General features: G+C 37.5%; 1 protein-coding gene across 3 annotated transcripts in view; it reads left to right on the forward strand.

Moving 5' to 3' along the window:
* Window positions 1–20,571, forward strand: part of DPYD (dihydropyrimidine dehydrogenase) — a 329,698-nt gene that overhangs the window by 163,468 nt on the left and 145,659 nt on the right. For all 3 annotated transcript variants that reach the window (XR_008483657.1, XM_054285597.1, XM_054285598.1), the window contains exons 12-13: window positions 1,794–1,978; window positions 9,347–9,562. Coding sequence is in view for 2 of the 3 variants with exons in the window: in XM_054285597.1 (XP_054141572.1) it covers window positions 1,794–1,978; window positions 9,347–9,562 (401 nt within the window). In the remaining variant the exon portion in view is untranslated. The remainder of the gene's footprint in view (window positions 1–1,793; window positions 1,979–9,346; window positions 9,563–20,571) is intronic.

A 20,571-nucleotide genomic window follows, 5' to 3' on the forward strand; every position in this document is an offset into this window, starting at 1 on the left:
ACCCTGTTTTTCTATAAAATGAAATAAGTAGTCAGAACTTCCAGTTTTACATAATATCTTTTGAAAAACTACATTTTCGACGGCATATTGTCCTCAGAAACCTTTACTGTGGTTCAGTCCTGTCTCAGACAGAAGTCATCTATTAATCCCCAGTACCAAGTTTTCCTCTGTTTTTTTCCGAACATGTCTTTACAAGCCTGTACATATTTAACTTGTGAGAGCCGTCTAGACCACATGCTGAGATGGTACCACTGGATGCAATAAGTTATCCTATATATGACAAATATAAGATGATCAAAAGCTTTCTTGAAGCACACACAGTCTGAGTCACAAAGAGAAAGTTAATGTATTGATTTCTGAAGGATTTTTGATAAAACTGCTATCAGCCAACTCTTTCCTTTAAAAAACCCACACAAACAGAAAAAACCCAAACCCAAACAAACCAAACCCCTCATTTTCCAGATGAAAAATGTCTCAGTCTGAAGGTTGTGTTCCGTGCGATCTTTCAGTAATTTAGATATTTTTACAGGACACAATTTCTTAAGCTTTGGGTTTGTTGCTACCCAAATATTATTTTTGTCAACTTAAGCCTCATGTATATGCCAGGTGGGAGAGACTGTGCAGGCAATAGGTCTTGCAGATAGATTAAATACTTCTGGTAGAAAATCTGCTACAGTCTTTCAGTTTAGAACTGTCTTCTCTGATTCAAACTTTTGAACAAGTTGCAAAAAATCCTTTGAATTTGAGTCTTCTGGATATGTTTGTAAATGCCAAGGTTGAGGAGGAGAGTGTAGGTGGGACAAATAGGTGACAATGTTTGTGTCTTGCTTCTTGCTTCATTATTTTTCCCCTGATTATACACAGCCTTCACTTTGAAATACATTCCTAATATATGATTTGGAAGTGAAAGGAGACACAGAACCATAGATGAAAATCCTATCACTGTGATGTGTGGGAAACTGTGTTTGAAGCTTGCTCTGTACTGAGGCGTGTGCTGGGACAATACCATGACTTTGCCCTTTGTGTTGGAGAAGTCTTCATCTTAAACTGGCAGGTTTCTCTTTTACATTTATGACAGTGCAACTACATCAGTTTAATTGACCTTGGCAATCTGCATCTGCCAGTGGTATGTCCCTGAGGGACATTGCAATTTTGAACTGCATTTTATTGCAGCATATTCTGTTACTGCAGACAAAGCTATATAGCCTCCCCTATTTTGACAGATGCCATCAAAATTTGCTAAAACTATTTATTGAAAAGATTATTCTCTTTATGAAGATACTTTGAAGGGCCTTGTGAATGTAGTAATTAAAAAAATATTAACAGAATATTATTCTGAGCATTTATGTGTATTTAATGACATTTATATAATGCCAAGCAGCTTAATTTTTTTTTTCAAATCTACATTATTTGGTGGAAAATAATATTTCATGTGCAAAATGCCTCTATGTGCTGTTTTCTAACAGCATGAAAAAGACTAGGGTCTCTTAATACACGCTTTAAAAAAATTCAGAAGTTGTAGTGAAAAGATAGAAAAGATACTGTCTTCTTCTAACCATTTGATTTTGATTGTGGCTTTATGGTTTTATTTATCATAAGTGTAACATGTTTTGAAGTGAGTCTTTCTTCCAGGATGTTCTGAGTTTGAATATTAAGTCAGGATGGCTTTGACTTAAATGAGAGATATCTTTCTCAGCATTAGATTTTCCTATTGTTATCATCAAATATTTGACAGATTTTAGCAACAGTTTCTCTTTCTTTTATTAACATTTTTGTCATTTATTTAATTACAGTCAGAGAGGCCATGGCACCTATCAAGTTTAACAGATGGGGTCTCCCTGAAGTAGACCCAGAAACGATGCAAACAAGTGAGCCCTGGGTGTTTGCAGGGGGTGATGTTGGAGGTCTTGCCAATACTACAGTGGAATCCGTGAATGATGGCAAACAAGCTTCCTGGTACATGCACAGATACATCCAGGTGACTTCTTCAAAAGTATTTTTCTCTTTCCCAGTTTAATCTGCTTTTAGATACTTTGAAAAATATTTTCATTGTGGTTTTGATTCATTATACAAATTTTGAGAAATAATACCTAGATTATCTGGTGATTAGAATCTAATCTGGTGATTAGAATGAATCACAGATTCATTCATCTTGGATCACATATTAGACTTTGGGTAGGTGAACTCAGCTTTCTTACATTATCTTAACACTAAAATTCAAGCAATGTTTTCTTGGCCCCAGCTCTGAATTCCACTCAATGGTAGTAAGCCTCCCTGCACAACAGACACTGCAAGCAAAAGCCCTAATTGGGTAATTGGGGAAAAGGAGTGAGCTCCATAAGTATTAAAAAGTAAAATCTTCCAGTAGTGCATAAAGTAAAAATTAACTACTGCCCAATGTTGTTACCCAAGGAAGACATTTTTAGTTTACTAACAGTTTACAGAGTGCTCAGGTTATCTACACTGGAACCCAAGTTTGCTCTGTTGAGACTGATAAACTGGATTCAAGAGCTTGACAGAAACCAAACATTAAATTATTTGCACAGAGGCAAATAATGCAAAGGAGAATTTACGTGAGAAATGTAATATATACAAACCTGAAAAACCACATGTCTCCCTTTGGTTCTCCTTGCATGTTGCTGACTCTGCCCTAATTTTTCTAATAGATGAGCACAAAGTCTAGAGGAGCTGAATAGAAACCTCCCAAGACAGAAACACAGCCTGGAGAACCAACTGACAAAAAGTGTGTTCGTTGTGCAGGGAACTTTTGAGAAACATGATACATGATTCATTCTCCCACATAAAGAGATTTGAACAACTGAAGTTGGGACTGTAACAGCTCAATGTCTTTCTCCCCCATCCATCTGCTCAAAGCCTCTCTGATTGCATGTTTGTGCAATTTCATGCTGTTGGGGTCTGATTTCACTTCCTAAAAATACTTCAGCTGAAAGCTTGTTGTTAGTATCTGTGCATATTTTTTCGCACTTGTTGTAAAGCACTGTTTGTGTCCTGCCTTCTTAGACCCGATGAAAATGCTGAGTGTGAAACATCTTTAATCCCTGACCTGCTTGCTTAATTTCTCAATGCACAGTGATTTTGGGTAACTGTGGTAGGGGAGAGAAGGTATCTCCTTTTTGTCTCCTTATTCAGCCTCTTAGAAATACAGGCAACCCTCCTTTATCATGTTGCTTTCTCCACAATGGTTTTTTTTTTTTCCCCCTCTGGAATGTGTTTAATACTTTGGAAAAAATTCTGAATAGTCATGGCTTGAGAATTAGAATTTTAAACCAAGCAGACTTGTGATATTGGAGCATTTCTGTTACCCTTTGCAGGTTTCAAGGCAGCTTATTCAACCTTACAGTCTCACCAGGAAGCTAATGGGAAAGCCTTACAGCAATCTTCACAGGAAAGTTTCCAAATGTCAAGTGTCACCTTTCCAGCTGTTAGATGAATGGGTTGCCCAAGGGCATTTATTTGGATGTGCAGCCCTTGTAAAATCTGGTTGCTGTGGTGCAAAATGCTGTAATTTGGCAATTTACTTCACCAGTGTTTGGAGCTGGTAGAAATTTTAGTGACTGGAGGAGTTTGTTTTTAAAGAAGTTGTTTAGAGAAGGATAAGAGAAGGATTTTGTTACCCTACTGTTTATAGGGACAGATCTGTGCACGTGTGCCTGCCTTTGTGCTCATGTGTGTGCACGGGCACTCAGTTCACAGCTGAGCTGTATTCTGGAAACTTCCAAAAGCAAATGAAAAAATACTCTTGCACACCACCTTACTTTCTCTCCGCTGTGAGATTCTAAAGCTGGCAACCATCCTGTGAACTGAGTGTCTGAATCAAGTACACATTAAATTTTAAATAAATGCATTGATACTGTCTGTTTCAGTTAAGGAGTAGGTAGCCATTTCCAAAATCACCAACTAGCTCAGCACCAGGATCTATAAATGATGCAGACAGTTTTCACCAAAATAAAACTATTCCATAGGATTTCTCAACTAGTCCAAGACAATGTCAAAGAGTGTAACTCAAACCTACCATCCTGACTGCTTGCAGAATGCAGTGTTTGAACAGCACGCTGCTTGTATCCCAACCTACTCCAGGCAAAAGGCTAAGCGAACAGATGGGGCTGATATGTGCCCTGAATCTCCAGTCACTGCAAGCTCTGGCACGTGGTCAAGTCAGGCGTGAGATCCAGACTCCAGGACTCTTCAGCAGAAATGCCTTATGTTCAATACTGAGAGTTATTTACAGAAGCTTCTTGGCTGCTCTTATGCTGGAAACTTTCCATCATTAGTTGCCTAAATATCTCCTGCCTCTTAACATATTCCTCCCACTGTATGAGGCATAGGTTCATCTCAAAAATTGTTGCCTGCAGCTGTGTCAGGTTAGTTTCCATAAACATGACCGGTCAAAGCCTAACTAAGGATAGCTATAGTGGAGCCTGTTAGGAAATACAGTCAGTCTTCTAGAACCATTCCTTGCAAATCTTTAGAGATCCAAACAGAATCAGCCCAATTCATGCAATTTTCTACTACTCATGGTTTCTCACAATTCAACCTTCTTTTGTCATTCCATGAATGACATAAAAATTTCAATTACTTAATCTTAGTGATTTATTTAGTTTGGGGATTGTAAGCCTTTGCTTTTGTCCAACAGCGACTTTATGATCTTGTGCAGAGGCAATACAGGCTGCTGTTCTCTTCTAGGCCTCAGTTACCATTCACTTGTTTTTGATGTGTGAATGGATTTAATAGTACAATAGTTATATTCAGGGTAACTCACAAAAGTTAAAAGGACTAACTTTTAATTTTCTATGCCTATCTTGAGAGCAATGACAGTTCCAGTATTTTCGTCTTGGATGACTGTGCCAGTCCTAATGCTTCACTCCTGCTCTATTCATGCACTTACCTGTGGGCTATTTTCCCATATATGACAGTCAAGCTGCCATCTTCATCTCACTAAAATCCCTCTTTAAAAGTGACTTTTTTTTCTAAATCACAGTAAGTTTTCATTTATTTAAATCTATTTTCTTCTTTACTGTAACCTTCCACTGTGGAAGTTTCTTTTATATTTTTCATAGACTGAAATGTACCTGATACATTTAGAGAATAGAGGCCTAGATCCCAACTGATATAAATTGCACTTTACTAAGACATCATTCAAGATGAATTTTGAGCACATCACAGTGTTATTTTGAACCACTGTTGTATATTTTCTATTTTTTCTTTACCTATGCTGTCAGAAAATATATGGGCTTTGTCTCTGAAGAGTATAGTGTTGATTCTTCATCAAGATCGACCATTCTCATATATTCCTTGAGCATGCATTATACATTATTGAGCATGAATATACATTATTTCATAATCAATACCAGAATTGAGAGGTTCCCAGGAAGCTTGAATTTGAAGCCATTAATTACGTTGTCTGTTTCTTTTCAGAATAACTGCAGGAAAAAGTTAATGTTCTTTTGTTTAGCTAGAACAAAGTATGAAAACTAGCAGGCAGCAGTAAAGCACCATTTGCAAAAAAGGTGAATTCAAGGCAGGCTCAGGAAGCCTGGTAATTTAGTTGCTTGCTCCTGAATAAGCAATGTGTCTGTTACAGAAAGAGAAAGCCAGAAAGGAGCTGAGAAAATCTCTCTCAAAGTGGACAGAGCCCTGAGCAAACCTGCTGTAGCAAGGGTGCTGGACAAGATAGTCCCCGTGTGTCCTTCCAACCACAACAATTCAGAGATTGTATGAAATAATATAAACATATTTACCACCAAGTTAATTAATGGAGAGAGGATAGCAGAAGCAAGGGAGAAAAGACATGTTTTAAGATCAGACTTCAAAATGGAGAAAGCCAGAGTAAGATGGAAGTATTCAGGAAAACTCTTCCAGGCACTTGCACTTGTGGAGAAGGCTCTCTGTGAAAAATAACAGTAATACAACTACTTGCTTTCACAGTCTGTCTTTGTTAAAGGCCAGAAAATGTAGTTAGACCATATCACTCTGGTTAGGAATTTTCTCCATCTAAAGAAAATTAATGTCAAAAATTGCATCAGGTCTAATGCTGAGTTCCTGTCTCTCAGCCCTGCACTGCAGCTCCCGTGCTTTTGCCTTCAGGCCAGTCCTTTACCCTGTTTAGGGTGAAGTAGACCCACTGCTTGCAGTGTGCTGGGGATTTTTCACCACCATGTTCCAGTCACCAAAAAATTGTCATGATTGCAAGTACCTGCAATATTGGTAGCTGAGCTGGTTGGCATCAAATTGACAGGAAGAATAGACCACACTTTTTGTCCTCTACTTCTGAAAATCAACAGAAGAGTTATTATAAATAAACTCTTGCCTGCAGGCTTTCTTTTCCAATTTGTTTGTGCAATGTCAGGGAAATCCTTCATTATAAAGATGATTTCACTTTCAGGAAACTGTATACCATTTTTGTTTGCCAAAAATTTTGCTTTGTAGAAAGCAATGCATCAAGGCTTATAAAATATATTTATTTTATAAGCATTGTGCTGAAAGGAAAGAAACAGCAAAAAAAGAAGTGATTGGAAGAGGGAGATAAATCTCCAAAGATGTATTGCCACTGACTGCTGAACCTTCTGCTGCATCCTGCCCCTGTGTGGTTTTAGATACTTGGTTTATTCCATTGAAACCTTTTGTATTTCTACCCCTGCCAATTCTGCTTGGGTCACTTCATCATTAGCAAACCATTAGGCAAATATTGTGGGGCCTGAGTGCATGTGGGTGGAGTTCTTTGTGGTTCTGCTCCTTGGAAGCGAAGTAAGGCAGGAGAAATGGGCCCCTATGTGCAATTTGGGAAGTGGCTTCAGAGTGGTTTGAATGATGGCACGCAGGAGGCAGGGCATACTCCTGTATTTCATACATGGGTTATTTTCAACCATGTGCTTCAAAAGTCTTTCACTGCTTTGGTTCTTTTTTTTTTTTTTTTCTTTTGTCTTGTGTAGGGTATGTTTTCAATTTTACCACAGAAAGGTCGCTAACAATCACTTTCAAGCAGTGTTCATTTTAGGTGAGAACAACTTTTAGAGATTTAATTGTCCTGACTGGGCAAAGAAATAGTACAATGGAACTTCAGCTTCATATTCAGCACTCTCTGCCTATTTGTGTATAGCAAATTATATTTACAGTTGTACAAGCTGTGAATTGTTTGTGATCAATCTTCAGACTGAAATGTATTCACAGAGAACATTTGAATGATTCTGAATAGCAAATTAATTCAAAGTAGAAAATTGGATTTATTGCTCACACGTGCGCAAAGAGTGGAGTTGACCAAACAATTTTTCTTAAGTCTTTCTTTGATGTCATTCTGGAAGAATGAAAATCAAAGATTTTTTTTGTAAGAGCTCAGTGTATCAGTGTTGATTTCAGTGGATTTCCCCACTTTCAGATATGTAGGAGACAAAAGTGCTGGCATTTACAAAACGCTTTAATTTGAATTCTGTGATCCAGGATTTTCTGGTTTGGCATTGCAAACAACATTTTGCAATTGAAATATTAGTTAAGAAAAACTAAAAAAAAAAAAAAAAAAAAAAGGATGAAATTAAACTAAAAAAAAAAAAAAAGATAAAAGACAAAATTAATTTTTCCTCCTTTTTTTTTTTTTTTTTTTTTTTTTTTTTTTTTTTTTTTTTTTTTTTTTTCCAGTTAGCAAAAGCTTTTGAGATGTAGAATGCCAGGCAGTTTGGTTTTGGAAGAACTCAGGTACTCCTGGTGTAGCAAAATAGCCCTGTGGGGTATGACATGGAGGAAGCAGTGAGCACTGAGGAAGGAAGAAATGGGGCATGTTTGGCTTTTTATCAAGTGTAACTGCACTGGTCTCCAGCTGAGAGAGGCCACGATACAGAAGCAACTTTGGTCCCAAGTGTAGGGATCTTTAGAAATTAGCTTTTCTCAATATGTCCACCATTAGGGACCCATTCAGGTTCTCATCATTCAGGCTAGGACAGTTCCACTACTTTCAGTGCTTTTAAGCCATCAGAAAATTTGGCCCCACAATGTATCCTCTTTGTCTGAAGATGCGAAGATCTGGGCTCAGAATAGTGTGAGGGGAATCCACACAATCCCAAAACAAAACAGGCATGAACTCTCAGGTTTTAAATGAGCCTAGGAAACAAAAGGCACCAAAAAAAAGGACAAAAACTCCTCATCCCATCTGTGCTTTTTTAGTTTTCACAGGTAGAAATTGATTAAATAAGTTCTCTAAAGAAAAAAATAAATCAAAAAGCCCAAAAGGCAGCAATTTCTGAGTGGCTGAGGTTTTTAGTCTGCTACAGAAAGTCTTCTCCGAAATTCAAGTACTGGTTCTTTTTATCGTGCTGAAAAACAGTCTTCTTTTTTAAAGATAGAAGAAACTGCTGTGCTCTTAGCTGTGACTTACTAGGAACACAGACAGTGTAGGGCTTCTCTGTGTTAGAAGTTCCTGCTTTGTTTCTTTGTGATTTTATTGAGTCAACCATTTGAGTGAACAAAGACTTAAATTCTATCCACCACAACCTAATCAAGATGCTGTTCAGTATCCATACATGGAAAAAGCTTTTCTCTCTGCAATTTTTATATTATTAGATTCAACATGTACATTGAATGCTTTTCACTGACTCTTCAGAGAAAAGACTCTCAAATGAAAACAATAGTGACTGTGGTGGCACGGCCATAATGTGTATTATGTTTTTGATGGCAATCAGACACTAACTTTTTCAGTCTTGAAGTATATTCATACTACTAGAATTAAATATAGACCCAAAATTAGTGTTGTATAGATATGCCATTGTATAGGCTGTATAAAAATCTTTCAAAGTGGGGGAAAAATGTTCAGAGGTTCAGAATACATAGAGTTAGGGCTGAGTGATCCTCCACATGATGCTTTCCCCTCATTTTTCACAATTTCTTATATTTTTTTGGATTGGCACCTGAGAAGAGAAATAGAAAGGGTCTGTCTGCATACCCTGTTTTTTTTTTCAATCTCCCTGTTACTGACTGCTGTAGGGAATAGAGATGGCTCTTCAGAAAGGCTGAACAAATGTTTGGACTTAACCAGGCTTATCTGTACAGGACGTAAAGTAACTTTTTCTTCATTAGTTTTGTTACTGTCAGTGTTATTTCCAGCATAGCATAGTATTTCAATATTTCAGCATGACGACTGTTTGGGCTGAAGATGTTATATAGGTGAGTGTTTGCATATTTTGCTGATTTGCAAGTCTGAACACAAAATAGAGTATTTGAACTTTGGGTTATTATGTATTAATTATCCCCTTAACAGGATTAATAATAAATTGTATAAAAACCGATGAGAAAAAAAAAAAATCAGTGGTTTAGTGTTGTTTGTTTGTATTTTTTTTTCCAGTCCTTATATGGTGTTGCAGTTTCTACAGTTCCAGAACTACCTCTCTTCTATACTCCTATAGATTTAGTGGATATCAGTGTAGAAATGGCTGGACTGAAGTTTCCAAATCCTTTTGGCATTGCCAGTGCAACCCCTGCTACTAGTTCTTCAATGATTCGAAGAGCATTTGAAGCTGGATGGGGCTTTGCTGTCACTAAAACATTCTCCCTGGATAAGGTAAAGAAATATTTTAATATTTTTTAATATTTTATGTGTATTTTGCATGTAACCATATCTTTGTATAACTGAAAAATCTGAATCTTTGGGGAATGGTTCTGTTATATCCAACTAGCATGAAGTAGCAGGGAATGGTTATGATGCATCGTGTAGTCCAACTAGCCTGTAAGCTTTCCACAGTGCAGTGACACAATTTCTGGTTCTGTTTGTTGTTACGTTCTTCCCTTATATTGCCCCAACTTCTAATATTAGTCAAAAATGAAGTGAATTTTTTTTAAATACTGCAGTGAAAATGTTTTCTGTGAAGGATCAGGATGTAGAGGGAATGAGTAACAGCTTTGTCACATAACCCATGAAAGGCGGATTCTGAGCCAGAGGCTGCCAAGATAAGCCATTGAACTGGAGGTGCAGTTGCAATGTGATCATGTGGCTGCAAGGGGGAGGCTGGGTGGGAAGTGGAAGAGAAAGATGGAGGCAGCATAAAACCAAGCCTATGAAGAGAAAAACACAGTGACATCAACCTTCTGTAACATGTAGTGGAGGAGGAAGGAGTTAGAATTAAGTCTTTAAGCCCATGGCTCAGTGTGGCACCTTATAAAAGGCATTTTGTGTAGTTTTAAGTGTGTAATTGCTTGTTTGAATTCGGGAGAATTGCAACTTCTTGCTACATTCAAAATGGTGAAGTGAGACTGAGCAAGAAGTTTAGAGTGAAAGAAAATAACTTTGATAAACAGATCACAGAGAAAAGAAAGAGGTTTTGAGCTGAGATGTAGATATGGTTTTATTTGTGGAGAGAGGAAGAAAAGGTGAATCCTTGAACATAGGTCTCAGTAACAGTGTGAGTAATAGCCATGTATTGTCACCAGTAGCCTAGAGTGGTGTGGGCTGAAGAAAGCTTTTGAATTTAATTTGGATACAAGGGCTTTTTATTCTTGGTTCAGAGGGGGGAAATACAAGGCTACTGATGGATGGAGCAGAACAGAGAAGGTGGATTTGTTCCTCTTCTACTTTTCCATGGGTAAGTAAGTACTATAGGTAAATTAACTATAGTGGGTGCCTCTCTAGTATGGGGAAGGTCAAGAACAAAATGCTGTATTGCTGCAGAATACTATAAAATAAGTCAGGCTTGATTCTGCTGTCTCTTACACCTGAGGTAGTCCTGGGGAAGTAAGTGTTCATCTGGATTGCAGTGAAGATTCCAATCTACTTCCCAGGGCTTCTTATTAAAACACTTTTTAGGATATAAATGTTATTCAAGTATGTTTACAACTGACTTACATGTATAACATACCATCGGCTGTAATTATTCAGTGCCTAGGCTACAGCCAACCCATAGCAAGTACTGAGACTTATTTTTTTATCAGTTTTATTGCTGGTATGCTGGCAGTCCTGCCAGACTGCACATTGATTACTGTGCATCTCGAGAGCTAAACAGACACAGGCTGAGTTCCAGCTTGGGTGGGAGTTCAGGAGGAAAGACATGCATGTTGTAGGAAGTGATGTTGGTGCTATACTAAGCAGCAGACTCTGAGTCATTTCTGAAATGGCGCCTGCAAAGTGTTCCACTGGATGCCATGTTCTGCAGGTGTGACTCAGATGAAGATCTTTCAAGTTTTTTTTAAAGTATTTGTTGCAATAAGTTATTGCAGGTATTATTTAAGTTAGTAAGTTCAGAAAAGTGTTATCTAGTGAATTCTAGTTCAGTGATTGTTATTTCTGCTTAAGCTTCCTTCTAATATTCTGATATTGAATCGTGTTGTGTCTAGTAGAACTGTGTCCCACCCAAGTGCTGCCTAGTTTTTATTAATGTGTTCTTCATAGTACAGCACTTCCTACAGGTGCTGCAGAAGTGAAATTGCTCTTATTTATCAGAGTAATGTGGTACTTAGTACTTCAGAAATAACTATTTCAAATGGGAAGGAAAGCTAAATAGGTTACCGCAGTTCTTATATAAACTGAGTATACAGAAAGACTGTCCTTGTTGACTTAATGCTAGAACAAATTGTTGGTAGAGAGTTTGAAATATTATAGATTGCCATAATGTGCTGACTTTTTTTTGCTAATTTGGCTTCTGATTATGTAGACATAAATCTTGTGCAGCTTTTAGCAGGGAGCAGAATGCTCTCTTGGGCTGTGGTACCAACGGTAGGGATTTCAGACTGAGCTGTCCTGCACTGTCAGATAGTCAAAGCAAACTACACAGCAGGATCAAGAGCAAAGATTTCCTGATCTAAGCCTGTGGAGTTGGTGGGAGGAGGGGGAGCAGCTCCCCACACAGTACAGTTCCCAAGAGTGGAAGGGCTTCTGAGAAGGGAGAGAGCTTGTTAGACACAGTTTTTGGCAGCTGAAGCTTTTCCACTTCAGCCTTAGTTGTATATGGTGCTAGCAGGATTCTGTGTTCTTCCCTCATCTCCTTATTTTATCTGTCCTGGTAAGGCTTAACTGATGGGCTTCCTTCTGATTTGTCAAGCATAACCTGCCTCTGTGGCCATGGGGAACTTAGCAACAGGAGAAATTCTCCCTTTTCCAGAACCAATGACTGGATTTGCCACTGTGTTTAGACACTGATAGGGGAACCCATGTTTACCATGGGCATCCTTTGGCACTTCAGAGAAAGAGACTGATGTAGGCTAAGTAAGAGTGGCATATAGGTGGTGAAAAGCATATACAGCCCATTCACAAATTTCCATGCATTAACTACGGTGTGATGGAATAAGGTCAGAGAAAAGCATGATAAATCTTGGAAGAAGGGGATCCAAGGATAGAGATAAAAAGGACTCGGGCTGAAGAGCTGTGATTCTCATAAGACACAGGATTTATTTCGTATGAGCTACTTCTCCTTTTCTCTCCTCCATCATCTAGCACAGAATGCTCTTCTAAAACACAAGGCCAGGGATCCCTGCAGCCCATGTACTGCCTTCTGCAGAGGACCTGTTGGGTAGCAGTGCTGAAGTTCAGCCTCTGGGCTGTAATTTACTCCCCTAGTCTTTCTAATCCTCGTGTGTCTTGGCCTCACCTTGAAAGCTTCACATTCTGCCCAGAGGGAGTTAGCACACAGCACACTGTTTGGTGCCGTGCTCGCTCCCTTTTTAAACACCCACGTACCTTGCTCATAATTGCCTTCATGACAACCTTTGTAGCATTTTCTGTTTGTAGGGTAAGCATTTCAACTGGAAGTGATTCAGCAAAGTTTGTTCTTGCATACTACTGTACTATTGTTGAAACCTACAAAAAAGCTAACGTAAGAAATAGCTGAAATTCCTTCAGGGTATTTATACTTCGAAATATACTGCACTCTACATACTTTAGAAGATTCTGGACATTATAGTGCAGTGCAAATATTAATCACAGGGGATTGTTCCTGTATGTGTCTGATGGTATCTGGGAGGGGAGATAGTAACTCGCACATTTTTATTTATTAAATTAAACATCTTTGCACAGCTGCTTTAGTATCAACTAGATTTGATTTCCTCCAAAAAGGGAATAACTGCTTTTGAAATGGACAATCACTAGGAAAGACAAATGGTAGCTGAATAGAAGTGTCTCTTCACACACGTTTTTCTACATTCATGTCTTCCCTTTTTGACTGCAGGATCAATAGCTCATTGCTCTGTTGGTTCAAATAGTATTTCTGTCTTGTTCAGATAACTGTATGCAGCAACGTTATTTGTGAATTCTGTTTGCAAGGTACTGAAGGGAAATGGAGAAGCTGCATATCATGTAGTCCACAATAAATGGATACCAATTATTACCTCTTTTAGAGCTTAGATGAACAGAAAACTACATGCAGAATGACACATACTGCATTAATTAGACACATAACTGTGAGTGGGAGGGTTTTGGGAGAAGTGTTATATTGAGCTGGTTTATTTACTAAGAATTTATTAGTGAATATTGTTTATAACACAAAATTTCTATTAAAACCTGTAATCAGAAAATTTTTATAAACATAGTATCAAAATTAGTTAAAGGTTATATGAGGTGTGTACATTCCTATGCCATATGCACTACCACAGTGAGGATTTCATAACAGAAATTAGGGTTTATCAGCTGAATTCAGGCTTTGTTTTTCTCTCACTGCATTGTACGGGCTGTTTAGAAAGATGAAAAAACAACTGGGTTAGCAGAAATGTTTGCTTTGATTTTTAGATGCTTCCTTCACTTCTAAAATTTAATTCTGATTAATCAGATACATCTGTCTTTATTTTGTTGTGACATGCATTGATTTGTGATGCTGTCGCTTTCAATAATGCAGAATCAGTTGCCTTTATTATGAGAACCAGCAGAAATCAACATGCAGACTAACTTCATTTTTAATCTTTAATTTTCTTCATTACATATGGAGCAAGCTGCATGGATGATTTTAAAAACAAAGCTACAATTAAAACGAGATTAAATCTGAACTAAACCATAGAGGAGGAAACTTTCTAGCCATAATATATGTTTATGCAGTTTACAGATGTAGATTTTACAATACATTTTCAGAACTATTTCTAAATAAAAATGATTGCTGACAGAGAATTAATTAATTTGCCCAGCATCTATTGCATTTCTATGTGCTGTTATTGAAATATACATATTCAGGCTCCAGCTAGTTCTCTCTCTGTACATTTGCACTGTGTGCACCTCGCTTCATAATTGAAGGTGGTAAAAAATCATAGTACAATGATGCATTGTTTTCCATAACATTAGTATTTCACAGAAGTGAATCTGTATTACAAAATGTATATTTTTGTATGATATTACAGCATAGTAATTTAGATTAAACTAGTTATAATTTATGGTGCCAAGCCAAAAAGCTATTTAAGATGCATTAAAATGCAGAACCATGACATTTGAAATTCTGATGTTCTTAATATGACAAAGGTTATTCTATGGAGTTTTGCTATAATATGAAATATTAATATTTCACAATACAGTTTTGATGAAGTACAATTTGCCTAGCTTGCATATGATAAAGAAATTAAATGCTTACCAAGGGAGTTCAGTGAGAATTAGAGCCCCGCCTGAACATCTGCTTGAAATGTTATTATCCTGTCCTACTGACAGCATCGCTCCCTCATTGTTTTTCAAGATTGACAGCTGAATATTGTACTGATTTCTGCAGCAAATATGTCTAGGTGAACTTTGTTTGGTTTTTAGGAATTTAGAACATGCTTTTGATTTCCATCCTATAATTTTTTTTTTTTATACTCTTGACATTTGTAGATGCCAGATTGAGGTCTAGTATGCTGTAGCAAAGATAGACCATTGACTTGCAATGAAATGCCAGTTGATATCTCAGTAAACAGAAATATTACTATTCTTTATTGTGTGGTCTGTATGAAAGCTGTATGGGCTTTCTTTGGGGAGACAAATGATCAGATTGTTAATGTCAAATATAAAAGGGACTGTTTGCCTTTCTACTAAATAGCATTAGACAAGTTTTATTAACTACATTTTTGAGCAGAAGAATGAGCATTTTATGGGATTCCTTAGCACACAAGACTCTTAAATTATTTTCTTGTTTTACAAGTTGTAAAAGTTTGGGGTTTTTTTAATTATTATTAGTTGTTTCATGTTTTTAGGAGTTATATCCTTCATTTTGCTCAATATTTCTGAAAGAATTTTAATAAGAAATATGATCTTTGTTTCATAATTTTTGTATTTTTAGATCAGTGCACAAAATCAGCGATGTTTAACAGGAGAGGTAAAAGGCTATGCTAGGGAAGTGCTATGGAATGTAATTATTATCTTTTAAAATGCTGTAGTTATGCCTTTTTATTTTTTTTCAGAAAATGTTTTATTTAGCTATAAAAAAGGAACAAATAGTTATGTGAATCTAAGTAGCAGGAAAACATACTTTCCTCCTTTTTCTGTGAGAAAAACTATTTCTGTGATGTGTTCAACTTAAGGATCAGCTCTCATCTCTCTACCTAGTTTTATCCTACCCCATTTAAATAAGGTGAAGACTTCTTTGTACACAAATAACTCCAAAAGCTTCAAAATTGCTGTCTGAGGACCTGGAAAGGATTGCATTTAACCATTCTTTTTCATCAGTCCATACATACCCCTGGTGATGTAGGGGTTTGGAATGTCTTCACCCTGGGAGAATCCATCTGGAGAGATGTAGCACAGCTTGAACACAGTGAAAGAGAGACCAAAGATCCCAGGACTGAGCACTTTAACAAGCTTATCAATAGCTTGGCTACTATTGATAAGCCAAGGCCTTTCCTATCACAGTTGAAGTCTGCACCAGGTAGATGCCCACCTTAAACTGGTGCAGGTGTGCATCTTGACACCAGTGAATTTGCAAGTGAGGCGCTTTGGACCATTCAAAAATCTGTTCTGCCATCAGTAATTCTGGTTATTTCAACCAAATAATATTTCAAATGCTGAAGATAACAAACTGCATTTTTAAAGCAAGAGTTTAGCAACAATCTGTAAAAAGTTCCTCTCTCTCTCTGTGATTGTGTTTGCTACTTTAGAAATGAAAAACTTCTTCAATGTTCGTGATAAAAATTAAACCTCTGGGGAAATGTTTAGTCCCACTCTTCCTGTAGCATTAAATATCACAGAAATGCTGCACTTCTCCTGCAGTGGGAGTCTTTTCTGCACGGAGTCTCTCATGGAGAGTCTATTATCTCAAGGCGTGGAGCACAATGTGACAATTCATCAGCGGAAGACAGAGGGATCTGTCATGCAGGGGTGTTGCACATTGAGTCAGTAAACCTCATCTGTGCTGAAGAACAGATTTTTACAAACAGAGGATCAGCAGTTTTATTCCATGTTATCACTTTTTCTGCCATTCACCCTCATGGAGCAGAGTGAGCATGGCTGGAACTTTTATGCCTTATGCCTTGAGCTCGTGGCATAAGTTCCACAAAGCCTAAGCTAGCAATGGCTTTCCTTCCTCAGAGCTGCACACAAAGCTGGCCAGCAAAGGTAAAACCAGATACATGTCTAAAACTGGCTCTTGGTAGGCTGCAGGATTCTCAGTTACATCTAAAGTGTCTGGTTTCTATACATCTGGAGATTTTTTACATAGTATTTAGAGGTTGTTTCTTTTTCCTGTCTTTTTGTTCTGGAGTCTGGTTTAAAACAGTGTGTCCAGAGTGCATACACATATGCTAAGTGTAAGTGTGAACATTAATCTTGAACTTAGTTATTCCAGGCAGCTTATGTGTAAAAGACTTGTAAATCAGTCTTCAAGGTATTTTTTAATCTGAAAACTAACTGTTGTGTATTGTAGTGAAACATATAGTGCACTTAGATTGGCATAACTGAGGAGCAGTTCAAGTGTAATGCTGAACGAGCATACAGACTGCAACACTGAGGATTTTGCTCCATAAGCCTTTATATAAAACAAAGCTTCCAAAAGTAGGAGTGTTCATTCCTGCTCAGCGTAATATGTGCTGTTGTAATAGTGACCACTACTTGAGAGAGGACATAATTTCTATTCATAGTGCAACTATTGCCCAGTCAGTCAAACAAAATGGATGCAAATTTTACGCTGGTTAAGAATCAGAACGATTTCTTTTTATCCTGAAGAAGCTGCTTTGCTCTTTACTAATTTTGCTTTATTTACGTAATTCTTCTGAAAATACCTGCAAATATTTATCGAGAGAGACAAGGAGAGCACACATGCATGATTTTCCAAAACTGCTGAGGATCTGCAGTTGGCTGTGTCTGAAGTACTCAACATTTTTGAATATCACATCCTGAATAAACAGGATTCTAAAAAGCAAATATGTAACATACTTGTGTAAAATACCATTCAGCTACATTTTTCTGTGGTTGTTTTTTATGTCCTTGGAAGGTTGTTGGTGATCTTGTAAATGACTCACATAATTTTTTGTCTGGAAGGATTTCAGCTAAAAGGGCAGTTTGAATGTAAGCTAGAAAGTGGCAAGTGTAATTCTGAAATTTAGAATTTTCACATATTTTCCATGCTCAATTGAGATTTGTTGCAAACCTTTTTTTTGTGCCAACCAACTGCATCTAACTTTCTTAAGTGGCATTAATATATTTTATAATTTATTAGAAAAGATTGTAGGATGTTTTTCTTACTAGTTTTATCTAAAACACACCTATGACAATCAAAGCATAAAGCCATACTTAATATTTTCAAGTTTCAGCATAAATTACTAACTTCCCTATTTTTTGAAATTATTATGATGCCCTTTAAAAGCTAACCACTGGCGTTCAGGAAAAAATGAAGTCTTTTATTTTGTCAATATAGAATGACAGAAGTTTCCCTTCTGTCAAGTCATTGGCTTTTTGATTCTCCCCATTTGATTAAGTGCATGTGTCAGAGTTCAGGGTTTTTTCATTCATTTCCACATTCTAATTATAAAAATAAATCTAGAATACCATCTAGACTTCATTCTAGGCCTGAAGTGGAATAAAGGAAAAGTGGCTGTCATGATTCATTTGCTCTGATTTACAGTTCAGCATTTTTGCTGAGGCCAAAGGCTGGCTTCTGCGAGAGCCCAGGTGACCCTTTGTGTTCCCCCTGTGCCCACTGTCATGCCAAGGCTGAGGTGCCTTGGGGAGCACCTGCCTGGGCTCCTCACTGGCAGCACTGGTGGCTTCTGCTCCAGCTGGGCACCTTACAAGGCAGCCTTGCTCTGGGTGGCTGCTTTTCTGCTCTGAACCACAGGCTGGGGAGACCTGGAGCACCTCATGCAGCAGCTCTTGCCCCAAGATTCCTGCTTGGACCATGCAGTCTTGCAAGATGTTTGCAGAAATGTGGGCCCAAACTGACTGTACGGGGACGCTGAGATTGGTGTCAAGCATGTTTATGGTGCTGTACAGCTCCTGCTAAGAATTTACAGGCATTGGCTGAAATGAAGTAACTATCTCTGAGCTGGCATTGTTTCCACACATGAGTTTACAGGGTTTAGCTTGATCATTTTTCAAGGAATTTTCGGTTATACCAGTGCAGCTTCTGTGTACAGGTGATACACTTGTCTTTAAGTGTTTGAGTCATCTCAGGTCTTGAGTTCCCACTCGGTAAATTAAAAGGATAATGCTGTGTTCAACATCTGATTTGCCCACACAAGAAGTTAAGAAAGCAAAGAGCTGATTTTTCAATCTCATGGTGATATAATTGCATTTACTTCTGATTGACATTGTTGCAAAAGCAGAATGAAGCCCCATATGTTTAAAAAACCTGACAGGTTCTTATGTTAAAATACCTTTACTAATCCAAATATGTATGTGAGTGTATTCTATATAACATTTCTTGTCATTATTTGAGAAACAGAATTACCTATTTTTTTAACTAAAATAGCAATTGTGGGATTCTATCCTTCAGTCAAGTAGTGTAGGGTTTTTGTGAATAAATCCTCTAGAGTTAATTCCAGGAGGACACGAGAGTTTCCATTCTGTGAACTTTGGAATTACTACTTTAAGAATTATCCAAAAAGCTCTTGTCAATGCTAATTGCAAATCCAATTTTCAGTCTATAGAAAAAGGAACACACATATTTAGGAATCCATTAATATCCATGTTATATTAGTCTTTAATTATAATTTCCCACATCTTGTATTATAAGGACATACAACTTTAGATTTGTGTGGAGGATACTTGATACTACTTCACAAATTATTTCTACTTAATTACACTGATGCTATTAAATTATTATTGAGTATCAACATTTTATACTTTATTTTGGCTCTCCTTGTGCATTTTAGACTATGAAGCAATTAATTACAATGCAAGCTATAGGTCTCAAAAGCAGCTATCACCACCTTTTCACTGTTCTAGGACATATATTTAAACTTAAAATATGTTAGTAAGTTTTAAGGTTTTTTTCTTTAACTTCTGCTTGCCTGACTTCTTTGATGATTTAGTGCAGTATAAGAGGAAAAAAAAATAAATTCCTTAACCACATTACAAATGAAAAAGACTTAAGCTAATGTTATAGCTGAATGTTTCTTTGTTAGCAGCTGACCTTCTACTCCTAGAGAAAAGAAAGTCTTGGTTAGAAGACAGTTCAATAAATGAACAGGCTATATATTGATTTTTCTTCCTCTTCCCTTGTTATGTAATATGATTTCCCTTCCCTTGCAAGGGCTGCTGTTGTACAGGATAGGGCTGGGATCATGGTCGTGGAAGCGTATGGGAATGTGTAGACTAAGGAAGGCTGTCACAGCAGTCAATAAGATCTGAGAGGTGTTGACTAATTGCCTGCTAATTACACAGTAAATTGTCTAATTAAGCTGATGGTTAATTAGGGTACGCTCGCACAGCAGTCTTATGGAATTTTTGTCTGATGTCTGGGAAGCAGCTTGTGTAATTGGCAAACTGGTAAGGACTGGCAGAGCCCATGGCTGGGAGCGCGCTGCCAGTAGATGACAGAATAAGGATGCGTTTGCACAAAGGTTGTCATGTGAACACGCAGGGGTTTGTTAGCCTTCTCCAGCTACGTGGCAGCCAGCACAACCAGCATCGAGCTGAGAGCTGCTGGAAGCTGTAAATAAAATAAGGCTTAAGCATGTAATATTAGAAAAGCAGTGACATGTGCTCTTTTATTTTAGTCAGTTTGAACTTTAGATAAACACAGGGTATCAAAATTCTCGTGTACAGAACTTCACCAAACTGTGTGACTTGACCATGGCAGTAATTATGGCGTTGTGATCTATTTAGTGGAGTCCTGAAATGATCTTGTTTCCAGGGAACTGCTGTATATGTGTTGTTGTTGAAAAAGTATGGTTGTTAATAAGGATGCTTGCCAGCCATCATAACTATCATGTGTGGCATTCTGAATGCATTTTAATTGGCATTGTGTCTGTCCCTAAATGTGACAGAGTATGAGCAGGTCATAATGGTGCTCTGAGTAAAATATATGCACACTGCGCATAACTATAATATGCTATAATATAGCATAAACTATAATACAAAATCTAATAAAAATCTAGATTCCAGATTCTGACCCAAAGCCAATGGAAATGGTCAGGAATATTAAGCAGAGAGAACCTGGGCAGTACAGGAGTACAGACATCAAATTCAGCCAAGCATGACTT

This window comes from Melozone crissalis, unplaced genomic scaffold (assembly GCF_028551555.1).
Source record: "Melozone crissalis strain CALT ecotype California unplaced genomic scaffold, PUWL_Pcris_2 ptg000045l_1, whole genome shotgun sequence".
NCBI lineage: Eukaryota > Metazoa > Chordata > Aves > Passeriformes > Passerellidae > Melozone > Melozone crissalis.